At 42.4% G+C, this 21231-nt stretch overlaps 1 protein-coding gene across 1 annotated transcript in view; it reads left to right on the forward strand.

Annotated features, from left to right (window-relative positions):
- LOC311044664 (low-density lipoprotein receptor-related protein 8-like) overlaps positions 1-21231 on the forward strand; it is a gene marked incomplete at its 3' end in the record, with an annotated part of 99405 nt that overhangs the window by 8406 nt on the left and 69768 nt on the right. The window contains exon 3 of the mRNA XM_084056375.1: positions 18307-18429. Within this exon, the coding sequence (XP_083912501.1) occupies positions 18307-18429 (123 nt within the window). The remainder of the gene's footprint in view (positions 1-18306; positions 18430-21231) is intronic.

Raw genomic sequence — 21231 nt, forward strand, 5'->3', positions numbered from 1 at the left:
CACCACTCAGGGACATGGTTCAATTTGCTGAGGGGGAATGGGAAGGATCCATACTCCTCTGCTTTTGATATCCCCCTCTGTTAATTTGTGTTTTATCTCTGCTTCTGGTCGGACGGATTTTCAAAAATGCCAGCTCTTCAAGCTCACAAGTTCACAACATGTCGCGATGCGGCGCAGTATTTGTCATACAAAGTATAGGTTTGAAGGTTATCTTCACAAATCGAACCCGACCCACCTAACCTCTAAGCCCTTCGCATTGGAGCACTGCTCTGTTCTTTGGTACGAGAATGAAGAATTTGTTTTGCATCATTTACTCCTCGGGAGCCATGAATGTCATCGCCTTCAGACATCACGTTCACTTTTCATTTTGAGGAGACAAATTAAATAATTTCTCTGGAGACTGCACTGCATTAATATGCAGTCATGCCCTATCACAAATACTGCGTATTACTTTGGTTATTACTTTGGTTAACCACTTAATAAGCCCTGTACTCTATCTACTAGCAGATAAGCTGATAAGGGTGTTCAGATCCCCCTCCCCCAATTATAAATAATTGGGTAAATAGTCATTTAATAAATAGTCATGATAAAATTATTATAGACTGCGCTAGTTACTCACAAATGTGTCTCTATGTAAGCGCTTCCAAACTGAATGTTTGGGGATTTTAGGATCCATGGTCCATGGTCGATCCATTGCAAAACAGAGGCTACTGTGTACTGGGAATGACCACACAACACAAGATGAGACATATTCATGTTGTGTGATTTTGTATTCCGTGCCTCATGGCAGAGTTTAGATTGCTAAATTAAATAAAATGTTTTCCCTCATTTAATCAAATGACGAACATCAGATGTGAGCATGCAAAGGACTCAAATAATGTGATTCAAATTAGTCCTTGTTGTGATTTACTCCAGACTCCCAGTCTGGGTGCACCCAAGCGGAAAAACTGTGCCTACTGTTGTTATTTTTAATGAGTTTTAAAAGTGAATTGTTTTCAAAAGAATGGTGGTGGTGTAGTTGTTTTCATTAAATCAGTACAGCACTTCTACTAGTGATGTGTTAATTGTGGCTCAGTTTTGGCAGCAAAAGGTGCTAGAGGTTATCCTGTAAGATTCGTTAATTTGGAAATAAGAAGGGACAAGGCAGGCTGCCAAGGGCACACAGGGATCCAGGTGGACAAATCCTGCCAGCCAGAAAAGGCTGTCAAAAATGCAATCTTATGATGTTTGCACACAGACCATGCTGCGGCTCCCTACCACACTCGTCACTCAAGTTATTCTGTTAATAAACAGATATTCCTCCGAATCTTCGCTGACAACCTGGGGATGTTACAATTGGCTACACTTGACCAAGTTTTTCTTTCATTTTGTTTCACAGAATGATTCATGCGCTGGCGGGTAGATTTTTCACTCTTGCCACAAGCCTCACAAAGCAAATCATGCCATTTTTTAGCCACATCCAGTGTAATAGACGACAGATAAACAGATTTACTTTTGCCTGGGTTGACCAACCGTGAATCATTTGTTGGCACAATCAAAACGTTGTGCCCCACATGAACCATAGCATCCTTTTTATAGGCTTGTCATAATAGGGGAACATTTGGCAAACATATGGAAAAATAGAAGATCTACAAGCTTACAATACATCACAATGCGTTGTGTATCTATTGTTTTGGAGAACTACATTTATTGCTGCTCTCAACATTCCTTCCATAAACCCAGCCATCGTGGGTGTCTGCCCACATGGGGCAATGTGGTGAATACAATCCCTTTTATATAAAAATAAATGCTGGATAATATGTTACCTTTGCAATTGCAATGTGAAGAGAAAGAGAAAAAACAACCAGTCAACCTTTTCTGGCTGTGAACATTGCATTCAAATTGGTAAATGGACAGAGCAGCAAAAATAATGTGTGTGTGAATAAACTTCCAGCCATGAACGGTAACAATAGAAAGCACTCTATATTGAAGGATGAACACAAAGTCACTTAGACTATGTTCACTCTGGCAGCCCAAATCAGATGTTTTGCCTACCAGCTTGGTTAGATCAAGGCTGAACAGCCAAAAAACACATGGAAGCTGATCTTGGCAAATCAAATTTGTACCACATTCCTGGGTGGTTTTAAATGTGAATCTCATTTCTAAATATGTGTCGCAGTCTTCTGGAGACTCAAACACGGAAGCCTGATTTATTCATTGGGGAAAAAATTTAGTAATTCAGTTGAAAAAAAAAAAACGCTTTTATTTCACCCCAGTTCGGTAGCCTATTTCTTTTGGCTTTTACATCAACCCACGACCACATGAATCCCATTCTGCGGAACGTAACAGAAGAATAATACAATGAAGTGTGGCCAATCCCAACATCCTTGGGGTTGTCAACAAGGATTTGAAAGAATGCCTGTTGATTCAAAGAAACTGGCGTTTCTGCATTCATTTATGTTGATTCACAGAAACTAGCGTTTTCTGTTAATCAACCTCTCAAACATGTATGCTATATAAGGCTAATGTTGTAGCAGTTTAACTGGTAGAAGCTATAATAAAGACAGAAAGCAGAACAGTAGGAAATCTTAACTGGCAGATGGGTTGTCTCGCTCTTTTAGCGAGTTGTCTGACCTCTGTGTACTCAAGGGAAGCATATTGCGATCAAAGCTCAGCGGCTGAGCCCTGCCTAGAGGTAGATGTGTTTTAAATGGCTAAACCCTGCCCACGCAAGTTCTATGCACACACACAAACAGAAGCATACCAGAACACTGTTTTCTTATACACACAGAGTAAACACGCATACACATACACACTAAAGGATAGATACACACAGAAACATGCAAACAAAACACACACCAACAGAATCACAGAAACAGACACACACATGCATATAGAAACACACACACACACACACACACACACACACACACACACACACACACACACACACACACACACACACACACACACACACACACACACACACACACACACACACACACACACACACACACACACACACACACACACACACACACACACACACAAGGAAAGAGCGAAGGCATTCATGTTTTATCGATTGCATTACTCTCTGCAGTCATCCTACAGAATGGACTCGGACATGTCCAGGCCATCACTGCCGCTGACACTGATCACAAGAGATGGAGGGAGGAGGAGCCTGGCAACAAGAAAATAGAAAAAAAGAGTGGAGGAAGTAGAGATGAGAGAGAGAGAGATCTTCTGGAGTGTGTGGTAGAGGTCGGGAGCGGTAAAAAGCCTGCTGCAATGTCATCGATTTTAGAGCGGTTGTTTTTCACAGTGTTTTGTTTTTTGATGTGATGTGATCACATGTATCGGAGAGACTGAAACTCGCTGGCTGTTAAAAAGCACTTGGACTTCATGGCCTGTCTAACACGTAGAACTAGGATCTATCTGTCTATGTCCGTCCATCTGTCTATAAAGAAAAGCGGTACATGGACAGATGGAGATGATCAAATTCATGTAGAGGGAGAAACATCAAGTAATTTAAAAGCCTGATTCATGTTGCTAACGATGTTGTGTACCGAAAATACTAATAGACGACCTACAAGCTCACAATGAGTTGCAGTGGGTCGGTTCTAATGGTAGCCTAATACAGAACTGTTAACAATGCAGACAGGCCGGAGCATATTTAGGGGAGGATCTCTCTTACCGCAGTACATCTGCTTGTCACCGCTGGGAAAAACACACACACACACACACACACACACACACACACACACACACACACACACACACACACACACACACACACACACACACACACACGCTTGCTGCTCCACTTCTGCTGGTGTTTGAAGGGCCTGTACTGTCCTTTATTGTCAATCAAGACTGTGGCCACAAATTGTGCTTTCAGGGTACTTTGCATTGGTGCTTGTATAGGCTGCTAGCATTTATTGTACTTTTTTTACTGTATTTTTCTTTTGCTATTACTGTGAAGTGTGAAGCACTTCAGAAGCCACTCAGAGAGGCGCAGTATAAATAAAGATTACTTTTATTTATATAGCAATTTTGGGTCATGCAATTTTGAAAAAGTAGGCCGTCAGAAAAATGGGTTGAAATTTGACTCAGTGGGATAGAATAAAAATAACAAAAAACAGTTACATAACCTGCATTAGCATACCAAACAATCTCTCATTTGCCCTGCAGTCCAGTCCACCCTTATAATAGCCCATCAAATGGCATATAAAGTCCATAGTTAAGTGCATGAGCAAACATAAACTGTTACAACCTTTAGGCAGTTCATTGAGAATGCAAGGCGTAGAAAGTGGGCTGTACTGTACATTACTTGGCGATATATGAATCTGAATCTGAAGTGCCTGTTTCTGAATCTGAAGAACCTTTTCCATCTAACGATCCTCAAATAGCCATATCTATTTGCATTGGACCCTCATTGCAAAATGTCTTAAAAAATAAATATATTAAAATAGCTGCTCTACAGCACAAGCTCTAATGCTATTTTTGTTGACAATGTTGACAATGACATGCCCAAAATTGTGTGTGTGTGTGTGTGTGTGTGTGTGTGTGTGTGTGTTTGTGTGTGTGTGTGTGTGTGTGTGTGTGTGTGCAGCATTCCAAATCCTTTCCAATTGGCCCCCCTGCAGGCGGCCCACCCGGGCACCGTGGCCCCCACTTTAAAACCAGTGAGCTAAGACTGTCTCGTCACACTGGTCTTAGTTCCACCCAACTACGGTGTCTGGTGGTGTTGGATGGCCTTGTTAGTATATGTCTGCACTCTCACATCCTTATATACTGTACAGCACAGGCTGACCCAAGCTCCTTGCTTCTCGGTTTGAAAGTCATTTTGATTATTGATGCTCCTCCTTTACAGAGCTGTAAGGCATTTTTTGCATCCCAAAGATCCCTGGCAAGGCAAGTAATTCATTGTTTGAAAGTGTCAGAGTAAGGCTTCCATGATAAAACAATGCAAATTCAATGTTGGTGAAGGCCCAACATGCTTTAATCCCTTGATACAGTATACTTTGCTGTATGACAAATCGTGAAAATAGCCGATCCACAAGGTCAATAAATGAAAATGTTAAGAAATTTACTTGAAATAGGGTTTTGCGCCAGTACTTTCAAGAACAAAACTTCAAGGTACAGTATAGATATGAATTTGTGCCTGTCTGGCAGCTTTCTCACAGCAGAACAACTAAGCTGCATATTGGCAGCCAAGAGAGAGTTGCTGCAATGTACGATAAGCTGACTAAAATGCTACAAGCTTATAGAAAAAATGTTTGAAAATCACCGCTGTAGTATTCCCAAGGTCCATTAAGCTCGTAGTGAGTGCTAGTGCCAACAGGTTCTGAATCACTTTAGTTCGGTGTTCCCGGTCTCAGATGTAAAACAAGCATAGCAAACTAGCATGCTTTTAACCAAATCACCTTGTAAATGATTGGAAGAAAACATGCTTCAAAACCCACCGCAGGTCTGCGTGGTCAAAGTGTGTACTTGTTATGGACTAGCTTCAGCAGATGCATAAGTAGTGTGAGTTTAAGCAGATCTGTTTGTCAGGTGCTGAGTCCAAATGAGAGTCTTTCTTGAAACCCGCTAGCAAGTTAGAAACCCCTAGCTCCTTACACATAGGTTAACCTTTTTAACGTAAGTATCGTGTTTGTATTGTTCTTCTTGGGGTATTTTCTACTGTGCATTTGCACATACACGTATGTAGAATCTGTCTTCTGCATTTACCCATCCTAACTAGGGCTGTCACAATCATGACATTTTACTTGATGATTAGTCATTACAATATTTGCGATTAATGATTTAAATGTGTTATTGAAATTGAACATTGGAACATACAAAATAGATTTCTGTTTGCCTTTTAGACTTAATAATCAATAATCAGATAATAATAATGTACTATAGCCAAAATAGGCCATATTAGATTATTGTTGGAAAAAGTCAATCTGCAAGCTCACAACACGTTGTGAGCTTGAAGATCTGTCTTTGAAAATGTATGAACATTTCAACATTGTTCAACATAAACACGATTATGACGTTCCTGCAAACATTATCGTAATTATCTCAAATAGGCGATTATGTAATAATTGTGACTAACTGTTAGGAGCAGTGGCTGCCATAAAGACAGAACCCAGGGGAGCAGTTAGGGGTTAAGTGTCTTGCTCAGGGACACTTGAGCACATATAGAATAATGGGCGGACCGGAGAATGAAAAAGTGACCTACCGATTCCCAAATGGCCTCTCTACGCACTCGGCTACGGCCGCATGCCTCCGCCAACCTGTCTCATCTAATTTGATATACTGGTTGTCAAACATTTTCATGTCACGGGCCCCCGATATTTTTTCCAGATTTTTGGAAAATAGCAGATCTACAAGCTCACAACCTGTTGATCGGCTATTTTCAAATAGCCGATGTACTGTATATACGGTAATGTGGTTACCGGTAAACAGCTTTTGATGCTTTATCAACTCGTTTTGCTGGGGACCCCCTGGAAAAATAAATACCCTTCTAGTACACTAACACTGATCTACTGTATATAAGTAAACATGTCACATGGCAACCGCCTATTCTGCCAGATCTACCAATTTTACAAACCATGCTATAAAATTACGGCAAGGCAGGGTTTACATAATGAGTTTCAAACTGCAGACTTGAACGTGATCGACACTCATCTGCATTATGACCAGCACTTGTAAATTATATTATTTTGATACTTCATAAACCTTGTTATTAGTTGTTATGCATACTTATAAACATTTAAAACAACTGTTATAATGCCTTATAAGTGCATTATAATGCATTATAAATGTGGTTATAATGCGTTATAGACCCGACCGTATTATAAAGTGTACAAATCCAGTACAGTGATGCCAAAACGGTAAGAAAACTAAACAAAAACAATTCTAAACAATTAAAAGGCCATGGCACGCTCACAATCCATCAATAGCTTGTGCTTTCATGCCTCGTGTCTGACAGCCTGAGCCAATTAAACTTCTGAGGACTGATTGAGGCTTAATCAGATTGAGACAAAACTTGAGTCACTTTTTCAATTTCACAAAGCCAGAAATCAAACAAATGCGTAAATGAGAGTGGGAAGGAGAGTGATAAAGGGCAAAAGAGCTGATAGTGTCTGCCAGCAAGCGGTCGTACATGTCTGCGTGCATGTGTGCTTACGAGTGCTGTGTGTTTACAGTAAAGGCTGTGTTTCACACCGAAAATAGCAGCTCACAACGTGTCACGTTGTGAGCTTGTAGATCTGCTATTCTTTGGTGCAAGTATGTATCGGGCATAACTGTCTACAGGAGAACAAGCCTAAATTGAAAAAGGGAAAGAGCAGCTGGTTCTGAAAAACCTAAAGTGACTTAATTACGCTGCCGGTTGCTAGGGGCAGAATTTTCTAGATTGGAACGTCAAATGGGCCAGTATCACGGTTATGGTAAATCAGTGCTGCGGTAAATGTAAAACCCATTTCTCAATTCCTTGTCACAGTAATCGGGCTTGCCTCAGTCTTCAGGTCAGCGAAGGTCCTTTTGCCCTGCGAAACTCAGTTTGCACAATGCTATTGTTTCTGGCAAGAGTTAGAAGAAGCTCTTAGTGAAAGAGAGAGAGAGAGCCGTGGCTCACTCTCCAAACTGAGCTAAAGGCTGAACTCTCATTTCCCATTACGGACCCTCAGCTAGTCGACAGATGCTGTAATCCAATGTGGCACACATTACCGAATACAACAGTGAAGGTACTGTCAACCCGTCTAATGCGTTTTGATGTCTCGGCTTGTCTTGACTAAAAGTGGCGAGGGGTGTTTTTAGCATTTGCTCTAAAATCTCAGCCTACTCGAACGTGAACTCAGCAGGCATAATGGAACACTAGTGGAGAGGAACAAGAACAGACGGCCATCTGCATTCCTCTAGCCACTTAACAATCTGTCCCCGTTTGTCTGCGTTTTACTTAGCAATTGGTATGCACTGCAATGTGTACACACGCACACGTACGCACGCACGCATACACACACAAACACAAACACACATACTGAAAGCTGGTTTCTTATGCATACAAAGTTACTATGTTGCAAGACAAATTTCAGTGAAAGCTGATATGTAGTATCATATCGTATACTCTTACACTCTTCATCCACAAAAATAGATGCAACCATAGAAAATGCAGAGCAGTGTTAGAGATCTTCATAGCAGATCTACAGTACAACCTCACAACGCGTTAGATCAGCTGTTTTTGCTACTTTCGCATGACACAAGACACTGCCATACGACAAAGTATAATATAGTGCATTCATTTATGAAACACATATAGGGAGATTGGGAGATACAGTACAAGGTTTATGCCCGACAGAAACAATATATCCTGGCAACAAATAGGTCCTGTGATGCTATCTGAAGTAGCTTATAGCTCCAGTGTGTCAGCCTCTCTGTCAGTCCGCTGACAGATAAGCCCATACGACTGCTTCTTCCTATCCAACTTCTTTTTATTTACTGCGGCCACAAGCAGAGATTTTTGGGTCTGATGCCAATCCCGAATCCCGATTTTCGAATCAATTTGAAAAACTTTCTATTTGATCAAAGTTTCTATTTCAGAACATTAAACTTAGGCTATAACTTATGCCATTCAGACCCTAACAGTGAGTGATGATGTTTTTGGTCCTGTAATAGCGTTTGACAAATAGATAATAATATAGAAAGATGGAGAGTCTGCATCTCCTGTGCTTTTGCTGCACATAATCAGTGTGTTGAGATTTGGCTCATTGGCCTCCATTCTGTGATCACTCAGTGTAGATGATCCATTCTGTGATCACCCAGTGTAGATGATCCATTCTGTGATCACTCAGTGTAGATGATCCATTCTGTGATGACTCAGCAGTGTAGATAGATGATCCGTTCATCACTCAGCCTCGATTTCCAAGTCATGCTTATACACGTGGGGAAGAGAGCAATTTTTGGAAACGGCATTTATTTTGTTGATCTTTTCATGAATGCAATGAATGAATAGAGAAACAGTGTAGGTAGTTATACACAGTATGCATGACGTAGCTGGGGATTTTAATTAACTCTTTGTTTTATCAGTCAGTACTGTTAAGTGTTCGCTAAACCTCAACTGGTATCAATACTGAGACTTTTCTCACCCTCTCCTTTATCTTCTGGTAAGCATCCTGATCTTTACTGTATAGCAGCGCTGCAGGAGAACAGCCAAAACAAATCTATAATATCCTGCATCCATGCATAATGTATTTGAAGACTATTTTTGGCAAAATAACATTGACCTGTTTTATTTTTCTGCAATATCAGACCAAAATAAGCCTCAGACTCTCGCTCGTTTTTTTTTCTGCCTCAGCAAATGCTGGCCTTGTTATGCGGAGAACTGAATTAACCACATTAACCCTGGTGTCCCTATTTTGGTTATTATAGGGCGAACATTTTCATAAATAGCCTAGGCTTCCATGCTTAATATATTTATACACATAATACGCTGGTGTTGTACAGTGAAAATAGCTGATCTACAAGCTCGGAGCGCGTTGCGAGCTTGTAGATCAGCTATTTTCATCCGAAGACGGGGTCAGGCTTAAGTGGTTAACGATTAACTGGCGAATTAAACTCTTGTGTGGCGTGCTGACCGACACTGCTGTGGATTAGCTTACACACATTTACCAAGACATCTGGACTCTGTGTAGCGCTCGTCGCAAGATTGTGCCAGTCCAGGGGGAATGCACTTTCATGTGAAACATGTAGGTTCTATTTACCAGGTTTGTAGCCAGGACTGTGTTGACTTGTGTGTGTCAGCCAGTAGGAATTGTAGCATCTGGATGCTACTTCGAACTGGGTCGATTTTGGTCCCAGTTCCACTGATGTGTGGAGGACAGACTCTGGAGAGGAGATGACAGCAGCAGTAGCAGCAACGCTGGCAGCTGTTTGGCTGATGGAGCCACAATTGAAACTGTGTGTGTGTGTGTGTGTGTGTGTGTGTGTGTGTGTGTCTGTGGATTGCGTGTGAGTTTGTGCCTCTCTGAAAGACCGGGAGGGGAGCTCCAATAGCTGTGGAGCAGGTGACAGACATCAGCGACCAGCTTGTCTCCTTTCATTTGGAAGGCACCTCAGCTGGAAGGTTCCACACTGCAGATACACACTATATTGGACTTATTTGACAATGTGCATTCATCACTGCGCCTGTGCCAGTCCGTCAGCTGTAAAGGCTTGTTATTTTTTTTACCACACATGCTGGTGGAAACATCCCCGCACATTCACTCTTATAGTTTGAGTTGAAGAAAGCAATCCTGTCAGAGACCTTCACATAACCTTTGTGCTTATTATTCTGCAAGTTAATATGCGTGTGAACTTGCAGAATCAAACATTTTCTGAATTAACCAGCTAATCTGGGCATGTCAGAATAGGCAAACATTCGATGAAAATAGGCAAACATTTGATACAAATAGCCGGGCTACAAGCTTGTATATCGGCTAGTTTTTCTGTTGAATGTACAACGAAGTATATCAGGTGGTTAAAACTGGCTAAGCTGCATTATAATGTTTTTGCCTGCTCTGTCATAGTGAAAGCAGGGTTTTTCTTTTGGGGGGAGGGGGGGGGGGGGGGGGGTGTGCAGATTGCTGCAAGCTCCCACAGTCAAACCACACTCTGCCAAAGCACCATCTTCAATTCCAACTGCAGTAGCTTTCCAAATTCCAATCCCATGCAATGCTATATCTCTCAGACCTTCACCATGACTGTTTGCACGTTCATGGGCGACCACGAATCTCATGGAAGAATAATCTAGGTTAGACGCTCCCTCCCTCTAAAATGGTAGTTAAATAGGAAGGAATGACAGCGACAGCGTTACAGTGAGGTTGCATCTGTTTTTTTTGGTGTACACATTAACATAAGAGATAGAGGAAGGCATTGATGTGTGGCATTATGAATCAGCTATTTGTCCTTGTCTCTATGAGTTGTACTGCTCTCTACCACACTGCGGGCCGCTGCGGTGCCATGGTGATAACCGTAGCCGGGTTCATGACCAATACAATCCCTTGGGCCCTCCATCCACCGTTGTGTCATTGTAGACCACACACACACACACACACACACACACACACACACACACACACACACACACACACACACACACACACACACACTACAATAAATGTTTCAACCTCTCCTTGGCTTGTCCAAACTATGGAGGCGTTAGCGATCTTTTTTGCACCATATTCACTTCCGTCTTTCACATATGTGGTATGATGGATGGTCGAAGATGCCAGAGGGTAAGCTCAAAATAGCACAGTATGTCTCTGTGTACCAGTCAGATTTCTTGCCCTCACCAAGACACATGAGGTTCAGCAGAATGCAGCAGAAGGTCAGGCACATGGAGTAGGCCGCAGGGGGCGAGGGGGAAGTGTATGTGTGTGTGGGTGTGTGTGTGTGTTTGTTTTGCATGGATGGATGAGGAATGCGATCCTTTTGTAATCAGCTGTCAAATTGGTTTCCCTCTGAATAATCTCTGAATTATCTGTGTTGACTGATTTGTGTGTGTGTGTGTGATTTGTGTGTGTGTGATGTGTGTGTCAGTGATGTATGTCTGATGTACTGTATATACAGTACAGTATGTCTGAAATCTTTGAATATATATATCTATTTTAAAACATTTGTAACTCAAATCTTTGCTTCTGGGGGTCCCTGGAACCAAACATTTTTAAGGGTGGGGGTCGGCAGCCAAATACAAATAATTTTGGGGGTCCTTGATATGAAAAGGTTTGAGAACCTGTTTCTGACATAGAAACATACGTTTTTCACAAAACTGGTAGGATAACATTTGTAGAATAGGCCTCAGGTCTTAATGGGTTAAGTGTTTGGGATCACCATGCGTACCGCTTGCACTGTATGTGTGTAAGCATGTGGATAGAGAGGATGAGAGTCTCACTTGACCGTAGATTGAACATGTCAGTTGAAGCTTGAAAGGAGCTCAATGAATCAAATCGTAGTCCTGATTGTCAACGGTGCTCAGCAGAGTTGTGGGATTTCACCCACAGATCTGATCTGTCCAGTGGGCTGTACCACTCTGTGATATTGGCCTGTCATGCTCTATGCATCGCGCTCTCTCTCTCTCTCTCTCAGGGTTTTCTATTTTAGCCGAGCTGAGCCAGCATCGCCGCAAATCAGTTTCAGATTGGCTCGTAGGGAGTTTGTAGCTCTGCTAGGCACCGTCGAGTATAGATAGGGCTTCAGTTTCAAAATTGTGTCAATTCAATAAGAATTCAAACAAATATGATTCCTTGCACAAAAAAAGCATAAAACAGTGTTCAACCCTTTGTGTGTGGACTAAAGATAATATTTAACCCATTAAGACTTTAGATTTGAGCAAAAAAAAAAGCATTATTTTACACTTCAAAAATAGCAGATATACAAGCTCATAGCGCGGCACCGAGTGCCGCACTATGAGCTTGTAGATCTGCTATTTTTGAAAAATCTAGAAAATGTGGGCAAATCTTTGAATATATATCTTTTAAAGCGAACATTTGTAACTCAGAGTGCTTCTGGGGGTCCCTGGAACAAAGTATTTTGAGATGGGGGTCTGCGGCCAAATAAATATACATTTTGGGGTCCTTGACGACATGAAAAAGTTTGAGCACCACTGACAAAGAAACATAAGTTTAAAAAAAAAAAAAATGTTAGGATTTAGAAGGCATTTTGTAGAATCGGAACCTCAGGCCTTAATGGGTTAAATTAGTGTGCTGACCGCTATCCTCACCCGACTTCCCTTCCCTGACCATGTCCTGATGTGACCCAATCTCTCATTTGCTCAATTTTTACTTTCCAGTTGAGCAAAGTGATGCAGCGAATGCTCAGTCACTGTTACAGAGAGAGAGAGAGAGAGAGAGAGAGAGAGATTAAATCTGTTCAGGTCGGTGTTGCTTGTGTTTCTTAATCAATATTCCATCAGAGTTAAAGCCTCACATAACTGTTTGTGCGTCTCCTGGGGTTCACAACCTCTGATTGACATCAGACAATAGGGACTGGCCAGCATATCGATCTGGAATAGAGCACAATTAACATTAAACTATTTCCGTATTGTCTCAATTGGATAAACGATGACATGCAATAGCTTTGCAAGAATGTAATTGTCCTTGAATGTGCGGAAATCAGCTGACATTTACTCAGAATAGGAAACACCTGCCTGTGGTTCTGGCCCTCTCAGCAGGTCTAGAATATATTATGGTACCCTCAAAGTTGGCCTAATTAAGTGATGTACACAGTACTAATTGTCCAAGGCAATTTTAAGACCAGCCGGAGCTAACCCTTGTTAATGATGTGCTGTGTTTTGTATGCCAACATGGCATGCCATTCATTTTTGGATGGGTTCACTCATTTACATGCCGGCGTCATGCCAACGGGATGCATTATGTTTCCTGCGTCAACAACATTGCCCAACTTCACTCTCCACTAATGAGGCCATTTGTCTTCTAATGCCCTGGAGAATGTGCTTATCACTGCATTACCTATTAAGCTTCTCATGGCCCCCGATGAAAAGAGCTGTCATTAATATCCTTCACGGCAGGGAACAACTTTCTGTGAGGGGTTTAGTTAGGGAAGCATGTTTCTGAGAGGTGTTAGGCACTGTGTGAACGTGTCTGTACTTTGGATGTGCTGTAGTGCTGTAGACTTATCCCGGTAGCTGACCATATTCATTTCCTATTTTTATCCTTGTGAGAACATCAGATTTTTGCATAGATAGCAGTACACACACACAGGCACGCACGCACGCACGCACGCACGCACGCACGCACGCACGCACGCACGCACGCACGCACGCACGCACGCACACACACACACACACACACACACACACACACACACACACACACACACACAGACACAGACATAGACACACACACACACACACACACACACACTACACACACTATACATACTTATACACAGTCGGTTTCGCTCTATCTACCTACACAGTAATCCTCAGTGTTAATTCCATTTGTCCAAGGATTTTACTAAGATGACACAAAGCACCATTGACAGTCGCCCGTCCCCCCAACACACACACACACACACACACACACACACACACCGTGGACTGGAAGGTGTAAGACTCCAGGTGGGGTAGACAGACCGTGGAGCGTTGTTCCTTCTTCAGGGGACGTGACGTGATGTGGCTGGCTGGGTGGACCCCTGAGGGGCCCTCATTCAGTCTGTGTGTCACATCTCATCTGTAACTGCTTGGGATAAATGTAGATGGGCTCTCAAGGGCAAGAGAGCGAGCGAGAGGGAGAGAGAAAACTCACTTGGCGCCCAGGTGTGCCAGCGCATTTTATATTATTTTTCATGCCAGTTCTGTTGTCGTGTGTGTGTGTTTGTGCGCGCGCGCGCGCGTGTGTGTGTGTGTGTGTGTGTGTGTGTGTGTGTACGTGTGTGTGTACGTGTGAAGAATGTGTCATAGGGACAAATGTTTAGTAAGTGCTGTCCTTGTCATCTGCTGTAACATGGCCTCATTTTTCATTTCATTCAGTGTCTCGTTTGGCATCGGTAATCCATGAGTAATATCACTGCACATGTCACTCTCCATTTCCACGCCTATTGCTCACTTTTCTCTGTTTTTATCCAAGCTTTCTGTCTGTATGTCATCTCCTTTGTCTTACCTCCTTCGCTGTATTTTTCTCTTCATCTCACTCGCTCTCTCTCTCCCATTGCTCTCTGTCTCTCTCCACATCCCTCCATTATGTCTTCCCCCCTCCTCATATGTGCATTAACATTTAAAACCTCCTCTAATTAAGAAAAGAGAAAGTCAGTCCAAACAGATGGTGCGAGGATACCCATGGTAACAGTTAATTATCTCTGAGTGAACCATGGTCCTCAAAGAGTTTCATTGAAGCAAGCAGAGGATACATTTCAATGAAACTCTTTGAGGTTCGAACTAAAACTCTAGGAGTAGAAGACAACCAGATGTATGTACTGTATGTGTACGTTTGGCCTACAGAGGCCATATGCTGGGTTACAGAAGACCTGAAGCGGGATGAATGGGATGGTGGAGAGCTGTATAGCCTATGGTACACTTTGACTGGGACATCTTGTGCAAGGTAATCAAGCCAAACAGCGTTTCCCGTAGTTAGTCAATGATTCTCAACCTTTTCAATTTCAAGAACCCCAGTTGGGTATGCATTATTAGGCCCCCATTTGATATGTTTCTTATCGCTTGGGCCCCAATCTACTCAGTGTTAATTTAACTGTGAGAGTGTACAAATGGATGAAAACCCTTGCACGGATTAAGATGTATACGATTATTTTTATAGTTTTGCTCAAGAAGGTAAAACGTTCGACTTGGTCTTTGAAATATAATTTGTTATTGCTTCTACCTGTATGAGTAGTGACAAACAAACCCTCTTTATTCTATTGATTCTTGAGAAGTTTGATACAGTATGCTGTATCTATTTCCAGACTTTGTCTGTTGAGTAATAAAGCATTGTGGAAGGCCTCTGGGTAACTCTCTCTCACTCTCTCTCTTTCATCCTCTGTCTCACGCTAGTGGATATCTGTGTCTGCATACGAGCGTGTGGTTCAGAATTCACGGGAGGTGCTCACTGTGAACACACCACTAATGAGTTTACACACTTAAGGGGAGGTGTGAGTTAAAAGGATATCACAGTCTTGGTTTCCTCCATAATCGTCTGTCCTCACCTTTAAACAAAAGGCTGCTCATAATGAGAACGCCAGTCGCACTCAATGCAGTGAAACAAAAAAAAACACACATGCCTAATTGCAAGAATAATAATCTGAACCTTGTTTATTATTGCTGGGGTGTCAACCTTTTTAACAATATGGGGGAAGAAGCAGAGGTAGAGAGAAACAGACCTACGCTTGGAAGGATGGAGTGGGAGGGAGAGAGAGAGAGCGAGAGAGAAAGTATTTGTCTGACAATGTAGTGTAATGGGGTCAATTCATTATGTTTTGAAGGAGAGCACTGCTAATGTGGCTTTATGAAGTGAAATGAAGTAAGAGTTGCTGGTCTCGCGTATCGGCAGCTAACACAATTACCGCTGAACTGCATGCATGCGCTATTAGAGGCACGGTAATAGACATTCCGTGATTGCTTTTGATAGCGCCAGCCGCCCTGACGACCTGTTATTGGCTTGACATTGAGGTTTCCGTGGGAGGAAACGACTGGAAACGGGGGCAATTAAAAAATCCTGCAGACTGCAGTGTGTCTCTCTCAAGAACCTCAGAGGTTTCACAGTGTGGCAGCAATGTTGGATTCACACAATCACAGAATAAACCACACCCATGGATTAAAGTTCTCTGTCGCCACATACGACTGATTTCAGTCATTTGGATTCTATAAAAGTCAGCATGTCCTTCTCGGCTAACTCTTGGCTTTCTCTAAAGGATGACTTATACTTGGTTGTGTGCTGGTGTCGTCGTACACTGACAATAGCTGATCTACAAGCTCACAACGCTCAGCGTCTCACTCACTGCATTGTGAGTTTGTAGAGCTGCTATTTTCGATTAGTTATTTTAAGGGAATAAAGAGTATTTGAGAGTATTTGAATTGGTCAAACCAGCAATAGAATTAATACATTAAAAAGTATTTTAATTGTAAAAAGTAGCAATAGAACAATGCATGTTCTCAGAAGCATCCTCCATAAACCCTAATGTCGCAGATATTTCATAAAAGCAAAGGTTAAAGCCACAATCTGCGATTTCACAATCTGGTTGGCTGTATGTCGCTCAGCAGGAACACAGGTTTTAGGTTATGATAATATGAAAAAGGAACATCATAATTGGATCATGTAATGCTATAATTGTTTATGAAACCGTGTGGAGGGCTCCTTTCACACTGTTTCACAAACCGCAGATTGGGACTTGGCTTAACATCAAGTCTTTTTTGCTTTAATCCCTGCACACCTAAATGCCTCATGATGCTATGCGCACGCCTGTGTTGATTTTGAGTGCTATGTCAGCCATTTTGATGGAGTCCCTAACCATTCACTGCCCTCCCTCACCCAAGTCACCCACTTTCATTTGCAAGTAAGAGAGTTTGGCTGGAGCGAGCGCTGAACAGAAGAGAGGTCACCGATTAGGGCTGTCACGATTACAAATTTGAAGTTGACAATTAATTGTCACTCAAATAATTGCGATTAAAGATTTAATTGTGTGTTTGGCATTGAACATTATTGGAACATATGAAGCCTTTCAGGCTTCGTAATCAAAAGTAATTGTGACAGGCCTATCACTGATTAACAAATCAGAACTCTAAATATAACACAATGCTATAATGTATTAGCAGCCAGGGCTGGGACAGCATGGGAACTGTTACTGTTACTGTTTAACATCGCCAGACAGTCCAGCTGAAAGCCTTTTGAGCAGGAGATTTATTAGACTGTACTGCTTGTCCTGTTTGGAGTTAATGGTCTGAGGAAACTGAACGACTCTGACCTCTGTGTGTTTACGTCTCTGTCGCCAAGCTAGCAGACGCGTCACTTAAGGTGTCTCTGTGTGTGTGTGTGTGTGTGTGGGTGTTAAAAAGTGTATAGTGGAGGGGTTACTCAAATAGGCCAGCAAGTTAAAACATCAATGAATGTAGAGTACATCCCAAATGCACGTAAACATTTATTTATGGGAGGGTGCAAAATATATACTGTATATATAAAAGACCACTCAAACAAAATGGAACAACAAATGGCTACAGAGCAGAGCAGGAGTTCTCAAACTTTTTTATACCACAATAGTAATATCCCTCACAATATGAGGGATTCTTTTGTCTTTGTAGTCGTCTTCATTCAGTGCCTGTAATAACTGTACACGTTTTGACGTTCAATGTGTAGTGTTCCATTCCTAGCACGTTTTACCTTTGCCCTCCCCTCGCGACCATATAGGCTTGTGGGATTCCAATATTAACATGTTTGGGGGGAAAGAAGTGTCATTGTAACCCCTGCGAGCGATCTGCATCCATTTACCCCCTCTATTCTCCATGACGAGAAGCCAGCAGAAGGGATTAGACCCGATAAAGTGACTGATAGTGAGAAGATGGATAACAGACAGAGAGACTGCTTCATCAGGACAATAGGGGAAGAGAGAATGAATACTTCTAAGGGATGTCGGGAGAGAGAGCTTGAGTAGACTGCAGAGAAATTACATGAACGACGAAGAGCTTGATTTCCCCCCCGACAAACAGGATGATACAGCTGGCCGTCAGATAATCTGACCTATTACACTATACTACAGATTAGATCCGATTTGGAAATTGACCATGTCTTTATCTCTCTTTCTCTCTCTCTCTCTCTCTCTCTGTATCTCTGTGTCTCTCTCTCTCTCTCTGAGCAGCCAGGAAAACATGCGCGCCAGCAGAGTTTGCCTGCCTAAACGGGCAGTGTGTCCCAGGCCGTTGGCGCTGTGACGGGGAACCAGAATGTCCCGACGGCTCCGATGAGGCAGAAGCCACCTGCAGTAAGTACCAAGTACCCCCCCCCACCCCCCCCCACACACACACACGTCTCATACATGTCACACAAACACGCGCACACAAACGACATATGCGCATACTCAACACAATTTCATCTGATTGCATCACTTATTATTCATTGTCATTATTGCCGCATTTTTTTATTCAATGACCCTGTAACCTCTCTTTGTCAAAGCAGTTTCTTAAGTATGTCAGATAATAGCACAGGTGATGGAGGGTAAAGGTGAAACTTAATGGCTGCATTCTATCATATTCTCTTATCTCATGTGTAGGTGCCTTTGAATATCACTCTGTATTCGGTCGCAGCCTCGGTACTGTCAGGATGAAGGCCACGCTGGCTAATAATCTCTGCCGGTTTCACGCCGTAGGTGAATACGCAGCGCCATGCACGAGCTAGACAGGACGTAATTTGTCTCCTCTGGAAGCCCGGAACACAAGTCAGGTTTGTAATTTGACTTGCTGCCTCCACCCAAGGAACGGTTCAGCCATCCGCCTCGCCTGGCCCTCCCTCCCCGCTGGCGCTCTGCTCGCCCACGTCACTACCTCCATTGTGTCTGAATGTGGTAGAGTGCAGGAAGGAAGGATTGTGATTACTGCTGCTGTGCTGTCAGGCAGGCAGACGGGGCACTGCCTGCCTATTCTAGCCTGTGTCACTCTGTTTAACCCACACACTGTCCCTGATGTGGGCTTAACCCACACACAGTCCCTGATGTGGGCTCAAGGCAGGTTGGCATTTTCACAACCAGGCCTGGACTAAGGTCCAGGGAGGCCTTTATTGGTTTTCTTACCCGAGTCCCTGACATGCTTTTTTGTTGCTTTCTCCTTCCTTTGTGTGAGTACAGATCTCTTGCAGAGTGAGAGTTGTTGGCGCAGAGACAGACACCATTAGTGTAGTGATGCTGCAAGGTTCATGGACCAAGCGTTGGTATGTCTCCGTATTGGCCATTTTCTCACACAATTCAGAAGTATAAATGTTCCATTTTCTTAGGGATACATTGAAAATGAGAATATCGTTGATCTTTCAATACAGAATTTTCATTTTCATGAAAGTATATCTCTCATATTGAAATACTTGATGGGAGTATATTAGCGTAGCTCTGAAGCCTTAAAGAAATGGAAATACACACTAACAACAAAATAGTGTTGCACTGGGAGGTTGAAACTTTTTACTATAGGTTGCACTGCTGGCCTCACCTGACCACACCTGAAATTTCATGTTATACTACCTAAACCAGTAAACCATTGAAAACAGAGGACAAACATTTACTATCATGATTAGGGTGTTGCCAGGCGAGACCAGTAGTGCAACCTACTGTAGTGACTTTTAGGGAGAGTTAAAGGTGATTTATACTATATAATAATCAATCTACAATCTCAATGCTTGTAGATTGGGTAGAACGGCGTGCTGCGACACAAGCTTGTAGATCTTGTAGATCTGCTATTTTTTCATAAATCAGGCATTAAGGTGCATCTACTCCTTTATGTAAAATGCCCCGTCATAATGTCAGAGGTAGGACCGAATGATTTAGGTGAGATTACCTACCAACTCTTGAAATGCTACTTGATTCCATCCCACAAATTCAGCTTTTGATCTTTAAAGCCATTGTTGAAGCAAGCGTGTGACGGAAATAAGACGTGCGAAACGGAGCAGAAAATGAATTGAGGAAAGCCAGCTGAGTCTTTGAAAGCCTGTTCGTTGGAGTTTTGGTGCTCTTTATTTGGTGTGTGGGCCATACAGCCAGACCCTGATGAATAATGTAATAGCCCCTAATGTCACCCCCGGAAAGTCTGGTGTGAGGACAGAGAGGCACAAAGAGACCTCTGGAGGGTAACAAGTTTGCATTGGAAATCCAATTAAACATAAATGAACGAGGGATTCATTCACTTGGCCGCCAAATGCAAAGATAGAGATTGGGGCTGAGAAGAAAGTCATTTATATGGAAATCCCTATTGTATTCAGTTGGTGTTTTAATGTGATATGTTTCTGAATGGCAACAGCAAAATAAATAGTTTTTATTCATTTAAAAAATCTAATCTTTTGTGGTGTCAAAGACATATCTGTGTATTTGACTTTGGTTTTCACTTTGACAACTACATATGGAGCCTTACACAGTGTTCATTTATCCATCTATATATATACAGTCGCGCAGTGGTTGGACGTCCGGGTTATCGTTTGCTGTTATCGTTTCCGTTTTATCGTTTGAATAAAATAGAAATCGACTCTTAGGAACACACGCCTTGCCCACACAAAACTATTTTGAGTGCGAGCACTCTGCGCTCATCTGTTGTGCAGCCTCTGCTGTTGCATCGCGTTTGTCATTAAATATATAGCAATATGCATGCCCACAATAATTTTAATAATACTATATAGCCTGTATTTTAGGCTACTAGAAGGGAGGGTCGCGTAGCAGCCCGAACCGCTAGTTTGGTTACATTTGCACACTCAAGAGTTAAATTAACACTGAGGATTTTACTGTGTAAGTAAACCTGAGCCTTCTGCATTTCTCAGCGTTCACCCCTCTCCTCCTAAGCGTCTTTCAGCTGACAACAGATATTCCACTTGGCAGGGGGTAAAAAAAGTCCTAATTTTCCATTTCCATTTTTACAACCGTATACTGTAGTTCACGCCAAGAATTTACATCCACTACCGCCAGATTTTGAAATTGGGCCCCCCGTGGTCCCAAGGGCCGGCGCCAGGGGACGCCAGGAGGGCCGATAGGAAAGGAGAAAAGAAAAAGAATATATAAAAATGTTAATTTAAATTCCTAAGATTATTGTGCCAGTTT

Source organism: Gymnoscopelus microlampas, assembly GCF_963454915.1.
Source record: "Gymnoscopelus microlampas genome assembly, chromosome: 5".
Lineage (NCBI taxonomy): Eukaryota > Metazoa > Chordata > Actinopteri > Myctophiformes > Myctophidae > Gymnoscopelus > Gymnoscopelus microlampas.